General features: G+C 39.7%; 2 protein-coding genes and 1 non-coding gene across 3 annotated transcripts in view; 1 reads left to right on the plus strand and 2 right to left on the minus strand.

Moving 5' to 3' along the window:
* LOC144653189 (uncharacterized) overlaps positions 1 to 22194 on the minus strand; it is a 467538-nt gene that overhangs the window by 76427 nt on the left and 368917 nt on the right. The window lies entirely within an intron of this gene.
* Positions 11858 to 11930, plus strand: Trnar-ccu (transfer RNA arginine (anticodon CCU)). Its single transcript has one exon. It is a non-coding gene; the product is annotated as a tRNA-Arg (tRNA).
* LOC144655049 (adenosine receptor A1-like) lies at positions 19808 to 20746 on the minus strand. Its single transcript, XM_078515269.1, has one exon. The coding sequence runs from the start codon at positions 20744 to 20746 to the stop codon at positions 19808 to 19810; it is 939 nt and encodes a 312-aa protein (XP_078371395.1).

The following is a 22194-nucleotide window of genomic DNA, read 5'->3' on the forward strand; positions in this document are numbered from 1 at the left end:
AATAACTCTTGAAAGTTAAAAGGAATCTAATTTTTTCGACGTTTTTGCTTGTTTACAAGCTAAAAACGTAGAATAGGGGTTATGTGGTCAAAATTTGGAACCACTTTTTTAATTTATCAAGGGACTGTTTTAATTTCTCAAGGGATTACTTTCCGCTGTGGGTGATCACTTGCGATCTCGTGAAAAAAACGTGACTTGTCACATTTACAAACGTTATATAGCAATTTTAAAAGTGACATGTCAGCTTTCTTATTTCAATGCACGTGTGTCTGAAAGGCGATCTATAAAAAGCGTCGCACAAACAATGGATTGCGTAACTAAAACACGAATAAATAATCACTAGCACTTACTGTAAATCGTTTAAAAATTACAAACGTCAGAAATAAACCATACCAAAAAACTCGCTCTTTTCAAAGATATTATTGAAGTTAAAACAAATGCAAGAGATGGGGGCTTCTTTTAGCTTAGGAGCGGTTAAAAATTAGGCCAAATTTGGTCGCTACATGCAAGCGCAACTCTATTTCGTCATCAGCCTAGGTCGTTAGGGACGTGACCTCGCGTTGACAGGAATGTTGACAGCAATGTTGCATGAATCGGCTTTACAACATGCGATCGTATCTACGCAGTTCGAGTGGAATTTCAGTCAAAGACAGAAAAATTCTTTCGTATTTCATCTTCAAGTATAATTCGAAAGCATTCACTGTATATATGGCTTTTGTTTAATCCTGGGTCTTGATATCCGACCCTCGCAGGGCCTAGACAAAACGCAGCTTGAGTGTAACGATTTGTTTACGCCCCAATTATATGCGCAATGTTTTCTCGGACAGTAGTCGGAAATATCCGTATTTTTTTTCGTGCTTTTTCGTGGAGCAATCGTAACGATACGGCCTTGAACACATTGAACAGCGGTCTACCCGGCAATAACAATTCAAATATGGCGTCGCAAAAACAAAGCTTCGAACGCATATTTTGCTGTTTCATTTGCTAATTTCGCTGCCGTAATCGACTGCCTCGAAAGGTCCTTGCAATTTTAAAGTATAGAATTGTCAGATCTCGATGAAATTTGCACTGTTTATTTGTGTAATGTTAAGGAATATGTGTATAAATACCCGGCGCGGACGAGCCATTTTTGACAAAATTATATGGCTGCATTTTCTCCGCGAAGATAGGAAATTGTTAAACTAAACTACAAAGAAACTGTAATGATAAGTTCGAAGAACAATGCACAGGATAAACCTTCCACTCATACTTCATGCAAAAACGTCGATATCTCGAAGAGACTTTGATTTAAAATTATACACACATGTTTTGTTACATTAAGCCAGAAGTTCATAAAACAGGCCTTTTGAAAATCTCCTATTTTGGAAAAATGACCTTTCTTAACTTTGAACGGCCGCCTGACTATGAAAGGTGGATGGACATTGTCCTTATTTTCTATTTTAATATGTTTATTTTTATTTTTCTGGTGGATCAAGGGGGGTGGCTAGCCACCCAATCCACCCCCCCCTGGATCCGCCCCTGATAAGTGTAAATTGACAGTTATAAGTGTAAATTTAGTTATAACTGTAAATTCACACTTATAACTGTAACTTCACACTTATAACTGTAAATATACAGTTATAAGTGCAAATTTACAATTTTAAGTAAAGTTTCGGCTATAAGTGTAAATTTACAGTTATATAAGTGTAAAATGGCAGCTGTAAGTGTAAAACAGTTGTAAATTTACAGTTACCTAGAATTATAAGTGTAAATTTACAGTTATAAGTGTAGAATTTACAGTTACAAGTGTTTTTTTTTTCAGTTGTAAGTGAAAATTAAATTTTGTTGTGAGTGTCAATTTAGAGCTAGAACTGTAAATTCAAAGTTACAAGTGTAATGAAGATAAGTAACAGTGATTCTGCGGTTAATTTTTAGTGCTTTAAAACATCGTTTTTGAATTTGCTAAATTAAATTAAGTCAGTCCCTAAATAAAATCATGTTTCTATCATGGCCCTAACCAGCCACCGTAGTCCTTGCAGTAGCAGCAGTAGTTTTTAAATGACATACTCTTAACTTTCTCAAAAAAACAAAAAAAACAAAACAAATATGATTTCTGTTTTTATTGTTACCACTCAGTCTGTAAAAATAAATTTTCCATCTGGCAGTATCGGGCGTTGTTCATGGAAAACTATTAAGCCTAATATCCTCTCCCCCCCAAAATGTATTTTTATTTCCTCTTCTTTAAAAAACGCTCTCCCTGAGCTCATCTTCATGAATAATAAAAAAAAAATGTTTCCCGGAAGAAAAAGTATAACTTATTTTGAACATGGCAAGATGTTCCAAAAAAACTGAGTTCTAAAGCAGATTTCAAATGTCTCCAAAGTCGTCCGTGTTTCTGTGCGGAATAAAAACATGAATCACCTCCGACGGGATTCGAACCCGCAATCTTCGCTTAGGAGGCCGACGCCTTATCCATTAAGCCACGGAGGCAACTTACATATTATCTTGTCCGAAAAAATTAAATTAATATTTGAACGGTGCAAGAGAGATTTGTATATTCTCCCGCAAATCCTGGAGAAACAAGAACACCATCGACAAGAGATCCTTCAATCTTCCAGGTCTCGTATTTTAGAACCGACTTACAACAATTGAAAGCGAAGAAATACCCTTTTATCTGATAGCTTACTTTTTTGAGAACGCGGTTAGTTGAAACTTCTTTTTCCATATAACTTATATTTTTTTAAAAAAAAAAAGAGAATCAAGGTTTTAATTTCTTTAGCACAAGCCCTTGATTCTTAATTGCTTTGTTGTATCCAATACTGTACTTTAAAAGATAACCACGACACAAGTAATTTTCTAAACATTTTTCTACTGACAAAGTGTCGTATTTTAAAAGTCAAGCGGTTTAGATATCTCTCATCTGAAATCCTCGGTAGTATAGTGGTCAGTCGGGGGAACAAGTGCCAATTTTGGGAAATCTTTGCTTTCACTTCCGAAGAGCGCCCGATTCGAATCAACCAATCAAAAAGTAGTACGGAAATTGTCCGAAGCCATTTACTACTTTCAACATGGCCGCATGGTAAAATAGTGTCTGTATTCGAATTCTAAGTCAGGAATAGGTCTACGGTTTAAAAATTTCAATCTCAAATGTCCGTGTTTGAGCAGCGGCAGCTACATGTGGAAATTGTGGTTATCCAAGGTTGTTTGCAAACGCGTGGACTTCGGTCAGGGCTCCTGCTTCGGTGAAGAACGTTTTATATGTCATGAACAGAGAGCATAATTTATGTGAACTGAAATTTTCAGTGGAAGTCACGCACAAGGGAATGTAAACTTATTAAATGAGAAGGTAAGCTTAAAAAGGATACATAAACGTTTAAGCTTAAGCTTATAAATATTTATAAAGCATATCGGACACATGAATAATTTTAACTTATGTCAGTGAAGTTGTTATGCATGAAAGGTGACGAGGTAGTAAATACTGCACTTTATACAACCGGTAAAAATTTTAAGCTTAAAAGAGATAGAGCTAGCTGCTTCAGCAGTAAAATGTTTTTAGACCAGGCATTTTCAGTTGTGACTTGTCTTTGTCCCCGTAGTTCTGTAAGTACACGAAAGTATTTACTATTAACTTAAGGAAGCAGACCGGGAAAAATGAAAGCAGGGTGAATTTTCTTTTCATTTGAACTTATATTATTTTTACAAATATATACACGGCAAAGTTCAGTAAAATGAGCCACTGGTATGTCGTTTGACATGTTCATTGACTTTAGATTTTCCCTCAACAGGTATTTGTAAAATAACAGAACAGTCAAGATGGCTGACAAGTGAAATGTGTTTATTCCTCGTGCTTCGTCACGTGACATACAGCAGCACATAATGACTAGCTAGGGAGGGTAGAGTCTTATTTGACACATTTATATCACATCCTTCCCTTTAAATGAAAGAAATATAACTGTTGTAAATAAAAATAGTTACAAAATGAAAAACAATAAAGAAAATACGAAAAAGAAAATAATGTCACTGTCCTTGGCTTAAAGTAAAATAAATGAACAACTAAACAGAGTCTTTCCTATCTCAGACCAGTCTATAGATCAAGCCGGTTGGGTTTTACTACTGGTCTGCCACTGCGGGTGACATATGGACGTGCACTGTTCTCCTTTGTTGGTTCTGGATGCGGCTCAGGGGATGTAATATCTGGCGGTGCAGGTGCAATTGTGGTTTGGTCTGGTTCCTCTCTGGGTAGCTCCTTTTTCTGGACTACAGTATGGTCTGCTGCCAAAGATAGTTCTGCATCCAAGCTAGCATGTCCTGGAGCTGGGCAAACTCTTAAATGCTGCCTGTTGCGGCGATACTTCCTGCCATTTTCACCTTGAACTACATAGGATCTTGGTGTGTGGTGATGTTGGACTACAGTAGCTGGCTTCCATTCCTTGGCAGCTGTCCAAGGCTGCATGCGCACTTTGGTTCCGGGCTGAAGTTCCTTCAGGTCCTTGCTTACGTGACGGTCATGGTACTTTTTCTGAATTTCTTTGGTCTTCTCTAGATACCTGGAGACTTTGTACTGGTCGTTGCTTGCAGGCTGGAGTAAACTTTCTTTCATGGGCAACTTATTCCTCAGCCGACGACCCATGAGTAGTTGTGCTGGAGACAGCTCAATGTCTGGTAATGGTGTTGTTCGATAATCCAACAAAGCCAGATGCTTGTCATCATTCTTTCGCCACAACTTCTTAACAGTTTGAACTGCTCTCTCTACTTCCCCATTAGCCTGTGGGTAATGCGGTGAGGTGGTAGTATGCTTAAAGCCATAATCTTTGGCAAAATCCTGGAACTCCATACTGCTGAACTGGGAGCCATTATCCGAGACAACTTCTGCTGGGATCCCATGGACTCCAAACTGCCTTTTCAACCCCTCTATCACAGCACCACTTTTTAAAGATTCCAGTTTTGCAACTTCAAGGAATTTGCTACGGTAGCACACAGAAAGTAAATAATGTTCTCCACGAAATTCAAATAGGTCGGTTCCTATCTTCTTCCAAGGAAGTGATGGTGGCACGGAGGGCTTTAATGGTTCTGAGGGCTGTTTCTTGGCATAGTGAGCACACACACTACAATTGGTGACCATTTGCTCAATTTCCACTGACATTCCCGGCCAAAATAGTACTTCTCTGGCTCGCTGTCTGCATTTGGCTATTCCAAGATGACTCTTGTGGATCTGGCGGAGCATTTCAGGTCTTAGTACCTTTGGTACAATAAGGCGTGTCCCTTTGAAAAGCAGTCCGTCTGCTGCGGCAAGTTCATCTCGGAATGTCCAGTAGGGTCTTGCCTCTGTGGGGACTTCGGTTTTCGTGTCTGGCCATCCATTTTTCACCATGGTAAGAACTGACAGTAGCTCTGGGTCTCTCTTGGTCTCATTCTGGAACTCTTCACATCTTTCATCCGAGACTGACAGAACCACATTTATTTCTTGGAATTCTTCATAAGCTTTGCAGTCATCATCCTGCACAGATGCTCGACTCAAGGTGTCAGCCAGGACTTGTCTACAACCAGGGATGTATCGTATCTCCACATCATACCCACGCACATTGAGGATCATTTTCTGAAGTCTCAGCGGTGCTTGTGACAATGGTTTGGAACTTATCGCCTGCAGTGGCTTGTGATCCGTCTCAACTACCACACTTCTGCCATAGATGTACTGATGGAACTTGCGACAGGCAAAGACAACTGCTAACATTTCAGATTCAATTGGTGCATACCTCGTTTCTGTGTCAGTTAGTGCACGGGATGCATAACACACGGGTTTGTTGTCTTTTAACAACACTGCTCCAAGCCCCTTTCCGCTTGCATCACACTGAATGGTCACTGGCTTTGTGACATCGTAATATTGTAGCACCGGAGCTTGTGACACAAGTTCCTTGATCTTCTTAAAGCTCTCTTTCTGCGGATGATCCCAGTGGTACAATACATCTGACTTCTCGAGCTCTCTCAAAGGAGCATCCACGGTGGATAACCCGGGTAGATACCGGCTCAGAAACTGTATAAAGCCAAGAAGCCGTTTCACATCTTCCTTGCTTTCTGGTTCTGGCATTTCCTGGATTGCTTTTATCTTCTGGGGATCAATCTTCAGGCCCTCTGCAGTAAGGAGATGTCCTACATATGGTACTTCTTTCTGACGAATCTTGCATTTCTCTTTGTTGAGCTTTAAACCCTTTCTTGATGCTCTTTCTAGAAATTTCTGTAATCGCTCATCGTGTGTAGACTCATCTCCGGCGATGATCACATCATCCATAATGACTTCGACACCATCCAGGTCTTCGACCATTTGGTCCATGGTCCTTTGGAAGATCTCTGGGGCACATTTCACACCAAAGGGTAGTCTTGTGAACCTGTATCGACCAATTGGGGTGTTAAAGGTACAAAGACATGAAGACTCTTCATCTAACTTCAACTGCCAAAAGCCACTTTTTGCATCTAGAATGCTGAAAGTATTGGCACCTTGAAGGCGGGTGGCTACTTCATCAACGGTCTTCATTGGGTAGTGGGACCTCTTCATGCGCATGCAGCCTTGGACAGCTGCCAAGGAATGGAAGCCAGCTACTGTAGTCCAACATCACCACACACCAAGATCCTATGTAGTTCAAGGTGAAAATGGCAGGAAGTATCGCCGCAACAGGCAGCATTTAGATCTCTAGGATCAATACACAGTCTCACTGCACCGTTGGGCTTCTGAACTACAACAAGCGAGTTGACCCATTCAGTTGGTTCCTCTTGTCGCACAATAACTCCCAGCTTTTCCATCCTTTTTAGTTCTTCAATAACTTTCTCTCTCTGAGGCACTGGAACCTTTCTCGGAGCATGTACAACAGGGGTAGCACCTTCAGCCAGCTGGATGTGATACGTGCCAGGCAAGCATCCTGAGCCTTTGAACAATTCTGGGTAGTCATCTAACTCCACTCTCCTCTCTGGTGGTTTTGGGGTGGTCAAGTGATAAACTCTCTTCAGCAGGCCAAGATTGACGCAGGTGTTTCCGCTAAGGACTGACTCCACTTCAGGGTCCACAATAAAGAACTTGACATCTACGACCCTATCCTGGTATCTTGTGTTTAACACCACTTCTCCACAAGGTTTCAGCTTGTGTTTGGAAAAGGAGATTAACACAGTGTTTGTTTTCTTCAGACGTGGAGGGGGTTTAAACTTGAGGCTGTTGAAAGTCTTCAGTGACATGACATTGGCTTTTGCACCGCTATCCAGCTGGAAGCGAACTCGAGTACCCTCTACTTCAACTTCTTCGTAAAATTGCTCATCTTCAGTAACACAGCTTGACTCAACCGAGTACACAAACAGAGATGGATCCTCTTCGCTTTCTTCTTGGTCCGAGTCCTCTTCCGTTTCTTGCTCAGAATCCACTGCTTCTTGTAGCTTGTGCACTTGTTTTGTCATACAGAATTTTGCATAATGATTCATCTTCTTGCAATATCCGCACTGCTGTCCCATTGCTGGACATTTCTTGTGAGCTTTGTCATAACCACAACGTCCGCATTTATCTGTCGGTTTCCTGGGTTTCGATTCACAGTCCTTCGTGTCATCGATCTCCTCTGTAGGTGGCTTCCTTTTGTTTTTGTCGGAGCGCTGTCGACGATTCCACGGTGGGCGTTTATCTTTACGAAGTGCATTTACGGTTGGATCTTCGTCGCTGGCGAGCTTTTTCAGACTGCTAAGATTCGTTTCGTGATTTCGACCGATTTCAATGGCTTTCTCGCATGTCAACTCGTCGGCTAAGTCGAGGCACTTCTCTCGCACTTTGGGATGTTTACAACGGAAAACGATCGCATCTCGCACCATTCGCTCCTCTTCTTGGTAGCCACAATCCTTTACTAGAAATTTAAGATATGTCACAAACGATTCGAAACTCTCATTGTCTCCCTGGCGTCTTTCACTGAACTTCAAGGCAGCCATGACGTGGTTTTTTCGTGGCGCGCAGTACTCTTCAAATTTCTTCACTACCACGGCCAATTTTGCCGCGTCTTCGGGTTTAGCGAACGCAAATCCTTCGAATACATCCAACCCTTTATCGCCGACCCACAGCTTGAGGTAGCTGACTTTGACGCTTTCGTCTTTGTCGTGCAACGGACCTTCGAAGATGCACTTGGCTTGTCTACTGAAACGACGCCATTCTTGATGCAAGTCTTGCACGGTCCACGACATCTCCGGACTCTTGTATTTCGCCATTGTTGTTGTATTTCACGTCTGTCGTAGAACAAACACAATCGACTGGAATCCTGCGTACTAAATTCGGCCATCTGACAGCCAGATGGCTTGATTCGGCATGGGATTTCGCTGCTCTTTCTGACACCATGTAAAATAACAGAACAGTCAAGATGGCTGACAAGTGAAATGTGTTTATTCCTAGTGCTTCGTCACGTGACATACAGCAGCACATAATGACTAGCTAGGGAGGGTAGAGTCTTATTTGACACATTTATATCACAGTATTGACAAATTAGATGTGGTGTTCACAACTTTTCTGATAAACAACACAAGTTTATTTGTACTGTTACAGCGATAAATACATTTTAATAGATTATGAGGAAGATTCCTTGTTCTGGAAACTTGCATGGACATGCAGCATGTGTTTAATACAGAATCTAAATGCATAAACACTATAACGTCTCTTACTAAAATGGGAGAAAAAGTTGTGAAATGAATTACTGGTAGCCATCTTAAAGTTTTTGTTTTATAAATTGTTACCAACACATATTAATTAATAATACATGGGCACCACACTTGAAGAATGAACTTGGAATGTTTTCTACCTTTTGGAGTTGCGATTTTTTTTATGGCACTCCTTTTGTTTTATACACATATTTTATCTGTAGATATCAAAATTTACTCAGATTGACAACTGTTAGTTTTCTGTTATTGTTTTTCTGAAGATTTCATCTTACCAGGTTTCAACCTCTTGAAACTTGATTAAAAATAACTGCACAACAATGTGTAGCAGGGTTGCCAGAGGTCAGAAAATGGTCAGGGATTCGAAAAATAAAATTCTTGAAAGTCTTAGAATTGTCAGGTAATTCTATTTTGAGTCAGTGAAAATTGTCATTTTGAAGAAAAGTCAGGGAAAATTGAAATTATAACACCTCTGATTTAATACCTGCATTGATGGTTGGAAGAAATATTTTACTTCCATGTGATCTCAGCGAGGTTTTTCTTCTGTAAGGGGAGGCTGGAGGCCACTACTTTATCTGACATTTTGTATTTGTTTGGTAAGGGAAATTCTATTTTTATCCGGAAATTAAAAAGTCAGGGAATTTTGAAAACTGATGTCTGTGGTAACCATGATGTGGGAAAAGTGGACTATATAGTTCAGACTCAGATTGAGCTGTCTGGGTTGAAACTATAGGGTAATTTGTAGGACTATTTGGCCACTAGTCTGTGAAAGTTTAAGACTTACACCTCATTTCAAATAAATGTAAATCAATTTTGTGGGGCACTGTTGTATCATCTGAGGAAAGTTTAAGTCTTGTTTGTTATAAAATATCCTTTGCCAGAAACAATTTAGTTGGCTGCAAGTAAAATAAAGTTTGCTTTACTGCCTTAACTATGAAGGTCTCATAAAACCCTCCATAACAATTAATATGGATTAAAACTTGCCAACATTAAACTAACATTTGGATAAAAACTGAGACATACCCAATACTCTTGGGGATAGTGGATATTCTCCTTTACCAGTCTGCTTGTTTCCCAATAAGAATTACAACTGTATGTGTTGTTTGAAATATCACTGATATATCATCTCAGTTTGCAGAAAATAAATCCAGTTAGAAATGCCTTCAGACAGGTGCATCACACTGTACATGTAGTTCCACTTTGCCATTGAATAGTCTGGTTTGGAAATTATTGTTCTTTAAGTATTCCCTTTAAAAGCTAAAATTGTTTGACAAAATATCCACTTTGCATACAGTCGCACAGGTAATTAATTCTGTCGCCACCATGCAGGCAAAAAAGCTGTACCTAGCAAAATATTAAACAGTTCTGTGAAAAAGAGATATGTATTAGACCGCTGACATCTCACAGACTATATTTAAATTTTGAAATTTTACCTACCCATGAGCTTCATAACTTTTCAGGTCTGTACATTTCTGTGTGAGGGTTTATTGATGGCGGAGCACTCTTCAACAGCTGACTTAACATAAGGAAACTCTACAGTTTTCTACTTTTGAAATTCTTCAAAAGTTTCATCAGTGGTGATTCATTTTATGCCAAGTTAAACATCTTTCAAATCTTTTGCCTCTTTTCTGTGAGTTTCGAATTTCAACTGGTTGTCTGAAATTTATTCTACTACAGGACCTACAGTATAAACAAATTCATCCACTTTCCCCAGGGCCAGTTCATCAGAGCTTTATTTTTATGAAATTATGGACATATTAAAGCTAATACTCTTTCCGTTAGCGCATTGACCAATCGATCTTGAAACCTACGTATCGATCGCATAAGCCATCAGACATAGCACTCTTCGCGGCTCTCCCCGGCCCTAAAATCCTTAAACTTGTCGATTATAACGGTCGGTGCTTGGTCGAAGCTTGTATTTACGTTGTATTTTTCCGACTGCGTTGTTTTAATTCTTGAAACTGCCCTGTGTTTTGGGTAAAAACGACGCGCCCAGGGGCCGCCATTTTATTTCACAGCGCGGATCTTCAGCTTAGCAGCCCACTGACCAATTTCCGAAGATTGTGGGCGCTTTCAGGTTTCGGAAACCTGAACACGCCATCAACTGGCACTTGTTCCCCCCGACTGTGGTGAGTATACCCGCCTGTCACGCGGGAGACCGGGGTTCGATTCCCCGCCGGGGAGTTAAAGAATATACGTTTTTCATCTAGTCTACAGTCATAGTATCCTAAGCAGAAAGAAATTTCTATTTCTATTTCGAACCCGGACCGTTTGATCCGGAGTCCAGCGCGCTAGCAATTAGGCCACCGCGCCTCCTACGAAAGGATTGCTTTATTGTTTGTAAAAATGTCGATTTATTTCAAGACTGTTGGCGTTATTTAAAAATAAAATAAAATTCGCTTTTTTCACGATCCCATAATACATCTTGTTTTATTTAAATAACCCCCCAACATTTTTGCATAAGCATTGTTTTCAATTTCTCTGGGGACGATTGCACGTCACTGTAAATCCCAAGAGAAATCGAAAACAATGCTTATGCAAAAATTTTGGGGGGTAAACAAGATGTATTATGGGAACGGTGAAAACAGCGAATAGAAATTTCTTTCTAGGATAGAAATATAAAACAGAAATTTCTTTCTGCGGATACTATGACTGTAGACTAGATGAAAAAAGCATATTCTCTACCTCCCGGCGGGGAATCGAACCTCGGTCTCCCGCGTGACAGGCGGGGATACTCACCACTATACTACCGAGGATTTTAGATGAGAGATCTCTAAATATCTTCACCTTTAAAATATGACTGTTTGTCAGTAGAAAAATGTTTAGAAAAATTTCTAGTGTCGTGTTTATCCGCTTTTAAGGTACAGTATTGGATACAATAAAACAATTAAGAATCAAAGGCTAGTGACAAAACAATGAAACGGAGCTTGCTATCTCTCCTTGATTCTCCGTTTTAAAAAAAATATAAGTTATATGGAAAAAGAAGTTGCAATAAACCGTGTTATCAAGAAAGTAAGCTATCAGATAAACAAATATATTGCTTCACTTTTAATTGTTATAATCCGGTTCTAAAATACGAGACCCGGAAGACTGAAGGATCTCTTGTCGAAGGTGTTCTTGTTTCTCGTGGATTTGCGAAAGACTATTCCAAATTTCTCATGCATGGATCAAATATTCATTTAAATTTTTAGGATAAGTTAATATGCAAGTTGCCTCCGTGGCCTAATGGATAAGGCGTCGGCCTCCTAAGCCGAAGATTGCGGGTTCGAACCCCGTCGGAGGTGATTTATGTTTTGGTTCCGCACAGAAACATCTGCTGCTTAAGAGCTCAGTATTATAGAATATCATCGAACATCTAGCCATGTTCATAATGAGTTATACTTTTTCTTTAGCTATCAGCCAATTGCAAGAAAATATTTCTTGAATTCAGCGATTCCAACTAAAATTCATACATTTTTTACAATAAAATTCTAGTGTGTTTGCCAGATGTTCTTGGGTCTGCACGTTTCCTAGCCAATTGCTTGACCAGAAAAGGATTGTCTATATTATTTGTATAAATCGAGATAAACGTGTTTATTTTATCCACTCTAAAGAACGTGCTTTTAGCAAAAAGAAATGTCTCTTTTCATCTTTTTACACTGACGCCAAAAAATACGCAAATGATACCTTTACGCAATATGAAGAGAGTGCCTTTACGCAGCGCTTAAAGATAAAAAATATACGTTACTAATATTTTTACGCTTTATGTAAAGGCGCGTATATACAGCTATTTCAATAAACGTTGTCGGGTCAAAGCTTAAAGCTAAAAGGCAAGACCGTATGGCGTTCTGGGTATTCACTACAAATTTGCATATAAGCTTCATTAAGCATCATCGCACGTGGAGAATTCAAAAGTTTGTTTTTTTCTCTCAGGAGGACTCTCTGTAGCTTTACCTTCACTGTCGCTTGGTTTTGAGTTTTGAAAATTCTCCTTAAATTCAGTGTGGCTAAAACCACCTTGTTTCACATGTCTGAAGAAATAGAAAACGTGCAAATTCGCGTTTGTCATGTCATTATATATTTTAGTATTCAGCACGTGCAGTTGCCCTCTTCTTCTACCCATACTGCCTTTCAGTCTTGTCTTTAAGCTTTGATCCGGACAACGTTAATTGAAATAGCTGTATACGTCAAGATACGTAATTATGTATATGTTATTTGCCGGCCGGGAGGTCCGTATTGGGAAAAACTGTACCCGAGGTCTTGACCTACCGAGGGCCGAGGGCCGTGCTCAAGACCGAGGGTACAGTTTTTCCGAATACGGACCGACCAAGGCCGGCAAATGACGTTTTTATTTTTTTCTACTTTAATTTGTTTGGAAAAGAAACCAAGGAAAAATGCGTCGCAAAATCTTTGTTTGTATACGCGCGGATTTGATTTGATTTGAGTCCGACTCGATAGACGAGCAAGAGTGAAGAATGCTGTTTGCTGTTTAATTCCGAATAAAATAGCTTCACTTAAAATGAACCGTACTAAAAAAAGGTTCAGCATATTTAATTTACACTGCAGAGAATCAAGAAAAGCAAATGAAGTCATAAATATAGCACAAATATGCCGCAAAACTTAACACATTTAAATTGATTTCATTCGGCTTCCCGAACAATTCTCGATAAATGTTTTGAAAAGTCTTGAAAGATTCTTTGCTCGCAGGGTGTTAATAAGCCTATTTCTCTGACTCAAAAATACTCTTTGACTGGAAAGCAGTATTTTAAGCTATTCACACTTGTATTTAACAAATTATAGGCCCCTAGCTTACTCTCTCTGCGTTCGTTGTTATTAGAAAAAGAGGGATGAGCATCTAACTTCCATTGTAAATGTAAAGAAAGTCATTCTGCAGATTATAAGAGTAAAAAACTGATCACTGGAAAAACGTGCCCTGATTTATGATAAGATTATCCCAACTTTAATCAAAAACAAATTAATGTTGACATGTAAGAAGAATTTATTTGTTGATAAAGAGTGCCCAGAGGGTTGAAGGGAATTTATAACTGTAATTAGCATGCACATAATAGAGTGAATTAGTGTAACCCGTTTTTTATATGCTAATGCGCCGTGTAATATTTTAATGAGCTGTACAGGAAAACAGAAAATTGCGGACAAATCGTAAGTATTTTCAAGTGGAATTAAGTCACTGGTTAAAATTCAAGCATTTACCAATATGTAAAAACAGATAACGGGGCTTAAAATTTATCATGCCTTGAATTGTCTTGCGATTTTAGATAAACATTTTATATTCAACATCGCGTAAAGAAAAACAAATTAAGCTTGACTGTAACGCAATTCTGCGCGCGCAATCCAATGGGGAGCTTTTAGGCTGGTTCTCATATGATCGCCCCGATCGTCTCTGTCGCTTCTGTCGTTTGCAAAGTCTGAGGTGAATGGAGCAAGCAAACTTTTTGAAGCGACAGAGGCGACAGAGACGATCGGGGCGATCATATGAGAACCAGCAAATCACGATGACAAACAACTTTTGTTTAGCAAACAAAAGGTTTAATTAGCAGGAAAATAGCTGTGCATGTGTTCTATTATTCTTGACAAATTTCTTTCCCGTCTCCTGAAAAACAACAACGTGAAATGACTAAATCCTTTGTATTTTAAACCAGACCGCTAATTTTTCGATTTAGGGTCAACAAGTTCTTGAAGTGCTTAAAGAAAGACACCTCCTGTTTATACTTATTTTCTGTATAGCTATTAAAGTGATTTCTTTGAGGTTTTCTGACCACTCGTGTATTGTTTTATTTCACACAAACATTAGAATATTATACGACTCATTAGCATTTAAAAAACGGGTTACACGAATTCACTCTAATAGGTAAACTGTATTCATTAAATATTTCCATCTTTCTCCTTTCTACCGATTCAAATATTCATCCCGCTTTTCCTTCATACAAGCTCCTCAAGGGCTAGATACAGCATTTCCGTCATGTACAAAATGCAGTTTAATGATGATATTGCCTATGTTTGAACATTTACTTTTGGTTTGCAATCAACTTTTCACACAAAAATGCTATAAATGGTCAAGTATTCGTAAACTAACCAGCTTAACAATTTTTTTTCTGTGGAGATGTACATGTTTTCAAGTAAAAACACCGCCGTTTAATTGCACTTGGCAAATGATGTATATTCTTCTGACATCAGAACATCAAAGTAAAACTAATCTTACAAACAACTGATAAAAATCAACTGGAATAAAAGCTGAAAATCTTCATATTGATTTCTGATTAAAACCGAACAGGCAGTATTTGAAAAATTAAAAACGCAGTAGGTATCAAATGGTTGCTAAGGGTGTAGTGAATAGCTTGACAAAGTTCATTGTTTAGTTCTCATGTTTTGGTCTTGACCGTGCACAAAGCATAATAGCTATTCTCACTAGGGAAAACACGCACAAAAGCCAAAATTTACCACGATGCGCTACCTAATTAACTGATTCCCAGCGTGACCCAGGGGAGTACATGGCATTCCCACAGACCTCACCCTTCTATTTAAGAGCAGCTTGCTTGATAATTCAGCCAGTTTTAGTAAAGTTTAGGTCTCGGTACCCTTGCTAGGAGATTTCTTTTCTTCCATTCTCCTTCCATCGCTGCGCCTTTCAAGGCACAAGTTCATGTAGCTCTCCATTGGAAGCCGATGTCCACGCGGTTTTTTAAACCTTCGTTACAACCAGAACCACAACCAGCCATTCAGCCAGATGAACAACCGGCCGCTTAACCCGCCGTTCCCGGGGGGGGGGGTACTCCCTATAATGGCCTATACGGGGAGGCTCCGCCCGAAAGGGGTACCTTTTTCAGGCCTCAGGTATATAAAAGGGTAGGGATTTCACGAGTTTAAGTATATGAAAGGGTATGGAAATCTGTCATTTGGCTATTTAAAAGGGCCTTTAATTAAAATATTTCGAACAGACGCAATTTATGGCTGTATTATTTTAATTTATTAAGCGCTACATAAAAATGACAAGAAAACGTCATATTTTTAAGTCCACGCCATGTCTCTTAGGTATATGAAAGGGGTAACTTTTTTCAGTTAAAGGTATACGAAAGGGGTACAATTTCTGTCAAAAATGGTATATAAAAGGGTAAGGGGTTAGAACTTGGGGCGGAGCCTCCCCGTATAAAACTTTTTTGAGTACCCCCCCCCCCCCCTGGCCGCCGTTCCACCGGCCGTTCTATACGCCGTTCAGCTAGCCAGTTAAGCCGCTGTTCTCACAACCGGGTGAACAGTTAGTAGTTTATCTCTACATTTTGCTCAGTCTTGTTGTTGTTACGCGCAGGGTCGTCTTATTTAGCGACAAGTTGCGGGGTTTGCTTTGCAACTTTGTTCAGTTGTGTTACACGTGTCCTCCCTTACACGTGTTCTTCCCTTTAGTTTATTGGTGTCCGGGCTGGTGTCCTCGCCATAATTTGTTTTTAGGAATGTTAAAGCCGTTTCATTGTCTTGGCTAAAATTTGTTTCGTTCTGCTGTAGTTCACTAAGCCTCGTCATTTTTACTTTGTTTGTTCGTGTGTTTTTATTTTCTGCTAATTATTTTCTCTCAAGGTCGTCGCATCACTTTCTTCACGTGGCAAGGGTTTTTTCCAGGATGTGTGGGTTTTGTATTGTGTATCTTATGGTCTCGTTTTTAATTTGTATTCAGCAGCATTACAATATACAATACAATACAATACAATACAATACAATACAATACAATACAATACAATACAATATATGTTTATAGTGGTCATGCACTTAGCTTCATATCTTAACGATATAGCTAGTTTACAGGCATGCCACTGAAACAGAGGAAACAAATATTTTTAAATAAACATAACAAGGTTAAAAATCCCAACTGGCAGGAGGCAGACCAGTTGGCTATATACAAAGCGTGGTCGAGGATTTGAACTCGGGACAACCGAGAAACAAACCCAGCTAGTGGCAAGGGCAGGTCTTGAACCGGGGACCTCCAGATTACAACACAGCGCCCTTAACCACTCGGCCACGCTTGCCTCCACGCTGTTTACCTCGCATCCGTTTTGTCGTGTATTTTAGCTACTTGGGTGTCCTCGCTAGAATTTTGTTTGCAGTTTGTTTAAAGCTAGCCTGTTACAGGCGTTCGGTTAGTTGGGAAGCGCGAAAAACGGCGAGCGAAAAAAATAAGGGGAGGGGGACGGGGAGGAGGGCGAGCGAGAGAACGCCTGTGAGCATTCATAACAAAAGGTCTTTCCGCCCACTTCTAGACCTCCGACAGGGCCCGGGTAACATGAGCGCAGACATTGAAGCTTGTGGTTTTCAGTTGTCAGTTTCAATCAGATTTCTGACAGATTTCCCGGTAAATATTATTTCTCAAGTTCTTCCACGTTGGGAAATGCATTTTATCGTCTGCGTTTACATGTCTGCACTCGGAGTCTTCTGTAAGCGAATTCGCCGAATTGTCAGTCCGCCCTTCAACGTGTTGCAGGTTTTGTCAAAAAATGTTAAGTGCCAGGGGAACAAGGTACCGAGAGTTTCTTTATTTAATTCGGTTTCAAGCAAAGATTTAGTTGGGTTTTCTGGAGCCGAGAGTCTGGTGTTGGCCGACCTCGCAAGTTCTTTTGGACATGAACTGAATCCCAACCCACGTTTTCCTGAAATTTGCTGTTTAACTTGAGCAAGAACACTTGCAAGAACTCATGCCAGCGTTCAAAAATTATTCTCGGGGATTGTCGAAAGAGAAACGTCTTAAAAGCGGCAAGTGAATGCAAGATTGCCGACGTGAGAAACTCCCTCCGCGAAGCGTTCACACACTTCAGAAAATGAATCTACAAGTACCATCAACCACACAAAGTAGATCGCGGCGCTGCTTGGCTCTGGGTGAAAGCTATTTTGGACCAGATTGATTCAGCAATGAATATTGACGTGGAACAAACTGTTATCAAGATGAGTTTTACCGCTACTGTTTACAAATATTTTCGAGGCCGTTTGAATTCGCCCGGAATTTTCTCGTTGCTGTTTTACGTTTTTCAGTTTCTGAATGTTTTAGCTTATGTTGTTTTGATTGTCTGCTGGCTGAAGCCTGTTTGAATTCCTGGCTGAGAATTTCGAGGAATAAATAGCAATTTGTCAATAATACAAGCATTTACAAATTTATCTTTTTGACGGACCGCATTCGACTTCACTTGTAACGTGTTGTTTAAATATTTATTTTAAAACTAGAAAGTGCTTTATCGCATGTATATTTATTTTAGCGAAGCTTAGGTTATTGTATTTACTGAAAAGCAATTATCGTCGAAACTGTGTCATTTTGATTTACCGTCGACATAACACGCGGAAACAGTTGAAATATCAGACTCTTTCCAAAACCGGTTGGAAGTATACCGAAAAACTTCTCCTTCATAGACCAAATTAAACAGTCTTCCTGTTCTTTGCGAAGACTTTCAACCAGAAAATCCTTCAGTGCGCATGCGTTGTTTACTGCTGAGTTGAACTCTGCGTGACCGCCACTCGCCGCAGCCATATCTCATTTCACTTCAAGATGAAGGACGCTTGAGTGTTGACAAAAGGTGTCAAAATTGACCAATCAGAGGGTATACCAGAATCTGGTATACCGGAACTAGCTTTTGTTAAAAATTCTCACAGGCGTTCTCTCGCCCCCTCGCCATAGTCCCCTCCCCATTTTTTCGCTCGCCGCTCCTCGCGCCGCTTCCCAACTAACCGAACGCCTGGAACAGGCTAGTTTAAAGCTACTGTTGTGATCTCCTTGAATGTTTGAATGAAGCGACCGGGGTGTCCTCGCTTTATTTTGTTTGTAGTTTGAATGAAGCGACTGGGGTGAACTCGCTTTAATTTTGTTTGCAGTTTTTTTGAAGCGACTGGGGTGGCCTCGCTTGAATTTTGCTTGCAGTTTGACTGAATTAAGCGACTGGGGTGACCTCGCTTGAATTTTGTTTGCAGTTGAATGAAGCGACTATTCGCATTTCACAAGCACGCAGTCATTGATATTTAAATCTTTCTGAAAAAACAAAACTTTGGTTTGACGTCTTTCTTAGCAACGGCTTGATTGACGTAGACTCGCACCGTTTCCAGGCACTGCTATGTCTTCAAAGAAAAGTGCCGGCTTTCTTCCCCCGCCCTTGAGTGAATATAACATCACCTGCTTTACGAGACTGATTATTGGTCATTATTCAAATAAATGGTTTTTAATCATAGTGAGAGGTTATCTTAATTTTACATCTAGGGCGTTTTATTATTTAAGTGTTTTCGAGATAATGCAGCTGTCTTTCACGAACACAAAAGTGTGGTGGGCAAGCGTTATGCGGGAGCCATTACTAAATCAAATTTATCATTCTTGTTCTAAACTTATATTTTAAACATGCAGTCTCCCTACATGCATTATCCCTTCTTTCGTTTGTATATATGTGCATCCTACGTCAACGATTTTTCAAACTCAATTGCCTTTGCTATTTAGGATTAGGTTGGAAAGATATTTCACAACAGTTTGAAAATAACCGTGTCTTATTTTCTAAAATGCGTGGATAGAAATATCTTCTCCTTTGGCAAACGGAAAGTATGTTTCGACGAACAGATGACGATTCTTCTAGAAGGTTTTTCGGGATATTTTTATGCGAGCTTTAATTAATTCTTGAATGCCTCAGAATTAAAAGTCAATGAGACCACATAAACATCATGCAGGAACAAACCTCTCTCTTGACTACTTCAGAGTTCGTAAAAGAGCCTAAAAACTCTAACTGTTTGCTGCAGCAGTTGGAAAATTTCAAGCAGAAAAAAACTATTGATATAAAAATGTTTCCAAGCCAGCGTTGGTTCAAAATTAAAATTTAGCCGACAGTGACTTAACTTGTCATTCTGTATCGTGCTATGTTTGTTAGGTTATAATTCCTTCTCCGTTCTGTTGTTTGTGGTGGACAAGACGTCGAGTTTGAAGATTTTGAAATTACTTTGAAGTCGGTGTGGGAATTATTTATGTGAGCCAAACAGGTTGAAATATAATATTCGGTGTTTTATAGCAGATGGGGTAGAACCTGTAGGCAACAGGGAATACGGCGAACCTCTAGAACTAGAAACGACTTCTGGCTGTTGTTGTTGTTTAAATCTCAACCTCAACAACAGGGTAACGGTTGCGGCATTGTTTCGTCCGTTAAACTAAAATAAAGGTTTATGTTGATGTGCAACAGTTCAATTTGACTGTGTTCTTTACTGCTTGTCTCACTTCTCTGATCTTCCAGGAGTAAAGAATTGGGTTCATAGATGAGTTTAAGTAAAGACAAGAAAACACAAAAAGATCAGCTATTAGCGGGTCTTTTAGAAACATCCAACCATGCATCGTTAGCATACTATAAACGCTAAAGGGAAGATAGCAAGTAATTAACGCCAACTGCACCCATGCTATGCTGGAAACCACCCTCTTGTATCGTGCTATATTCAGCGCAATTTCTCCTCCATTCTTTGGTTGTCCTTGGTTGACGTGTAATTGTTGTTGCAATTGATTTTGATGATCGCGAAGGCGGAAATAGATCTTGGTGTAAGAGAAGACTGAGGTAAGCAGAGAAAGTATAATCAAAACAATTAAAACTGTAATGTTGATGTTAACCTTCCAAGAACTGTAGCTCCATCCACCTAAGGCACAACTGAGTAGCCAAAAACAAATAACAACCGTTCCAACGCGCCTTAATGTTACAGTTTGTTTGTATCTTAGTCCCAACCACAGCGCGAGAAGTCTGTCTATACTTATTGCTGTTGATGTCAATATCGATACTCCACACAAAACAAGACTTGAAGCAAAATTTACCGGCACGACATAATACAAAAGATTCGTATTAATATTTGTTATAAAAAGCATCACTTGAATTGCGTAGAGTGGTTGCGAAATAAGGCCAACGCAGAAATCGGTGACTGCCAGACATCGAAACAAAAGTTTTGTCGGAGGATGAATAGACGACACTTTATGAAGAGAGATTAGGATCAGAGCGTTGCCTAGAGATGCGGTGATAGAGAGAAAAATGTTCAGGGCTACGAAAAATATAGCTAGGCCTGTTGGTAACAGTTCTCCTTCGTATCCCGTGTAGTTTCCATCTGAATCAGAAACGTTCGCCATAGTCAGTACAAGTTTATCTTTTAGGCCGTAAGGACTTGACTACTTTGTGGTTGGCCTGATGGTTTTAAAGTTATCGCCTGATCATACTGCTAGCTGGTCTTTTAATGATCATTTTTAATGGATTATGTATTGTTTTGTTAAAATACCCGGTGATTAACCAGTGAGATCCGCGTTTGTGTAATTTGGCTTTCAAATATCACTTATTTGTCGGCTTTCCGCAGTTTATTCCATCCTGTAGAAATTTACAGCTGGCATATATGCTAAGTTTGTTGTTATTCAAGATAAGAATAGCTTCTTAGAAATATACTTACAAAATATCATCGGACGTGTCTGTATGGATGTCCGCTGCCGTCCTTTTGTCTTCGTACGTAAACGTAAACGTTTGTAAGAATTATTTTCTAACGTAATTACCTTTTACGTGTATATTTTCTAAATGATGCTTTATTTCCACTGCAACCTATTTTTTGGTCAAGGCGTTTACGCACACGTTATACGTTCGTAGCGATGTATGAATGCAATTTCCACTGTCGCGTAGAAAATAACACAATTTTACGTGGGATAATGATTCGTCAATTTCCTCCCTTAGTATTGCATCACGCTTCCCTACCGTGCATGAATAGCGTGCAAACATTATCCATTGATTTAAATTGAGCAATAACTCTTTGTTTGCTTACGCTGTTACAATTAGCATAGACTTGCTCCAAGTCGCTCTTTTCGTGTTGAAAGAGTAACTTGAGTAAGCTCGCTTTGAAATCGCGCGCGAGTGACAGCGCGGAATTTATTTGATGGTGTGTCGAGGAATGGCTCGGAACGAGCGACTTGTGTCACTTGCAGGAAATCGATTTTGGCTGACGTTTTTTGCCGCGAAAAATTGCATAATTTGGTGTGCATTGTATTGGTTTCTTTTACCATGTTGACGTCAGTTTTGTGCGCCGTTTGCAATTGACGCGCGCCAACGGCCATGGCGTGTGTTAATTTGAGATTTTCTTCATTTTTTGTGGGAAATTTTGCTCATGGGTTTTGATGACTCTCTCATTTCTTTAAGGTTTAAAAGGGACAGTCACAAAAGAAAACATTTGTGTCGTTTGTTCTAAAACTGGTACGGGAGCAAAGCGCGCTAAATCGGCAAGCAGCGCGCGCTCAGTAAGTTCGCGCCCAATAATATGATTGACATAAAATTAGTTATTCGTCTTACGGGACTTTGACTTATTAGTATGCTAGTTTTCGTGTTTAGTTTAGAGTCTTTTGCATTCGTTGTTCGCTGGTGGATACAAAAAGGTCGTTCGAATAGAAGTTATCGAGTCGTTTCGTTTTGTTTCGAATTAGTCAATCGGAGTCGTTGAAACACAAATTGGTCCTTCGAGACGGATTAAAATGCTCTAGCGTTTGTCTATATCGGATGGCCGACAAAGACGGAGTCGCTGACGGAGAAATCGTGGCCGTCGAAA

This window comes from Oculina patagonica, chromosome 5 (genome assembly GCF_052425735.1).
Source record: "Oculina patagonica isolate OP01 chromosome 5, crgOcupat, whole genome shotgun sequence".
Lineage (NCBI taxonomy): Eukaryota > Metazoa > Cnidaria > Anthozoa > Scleractinia > Oculinidae > Oculina > Oculina patagonica.

Excerpts from the sequence above, each read along its gene's own strand:
- LOC144655049 (XM_078515269.1), bottom strand. The coding sequence starts at position 20,746 with ATGGCGAACGTTTCTGATTCAGATGGAAACTACACGGGATACGAAGGA.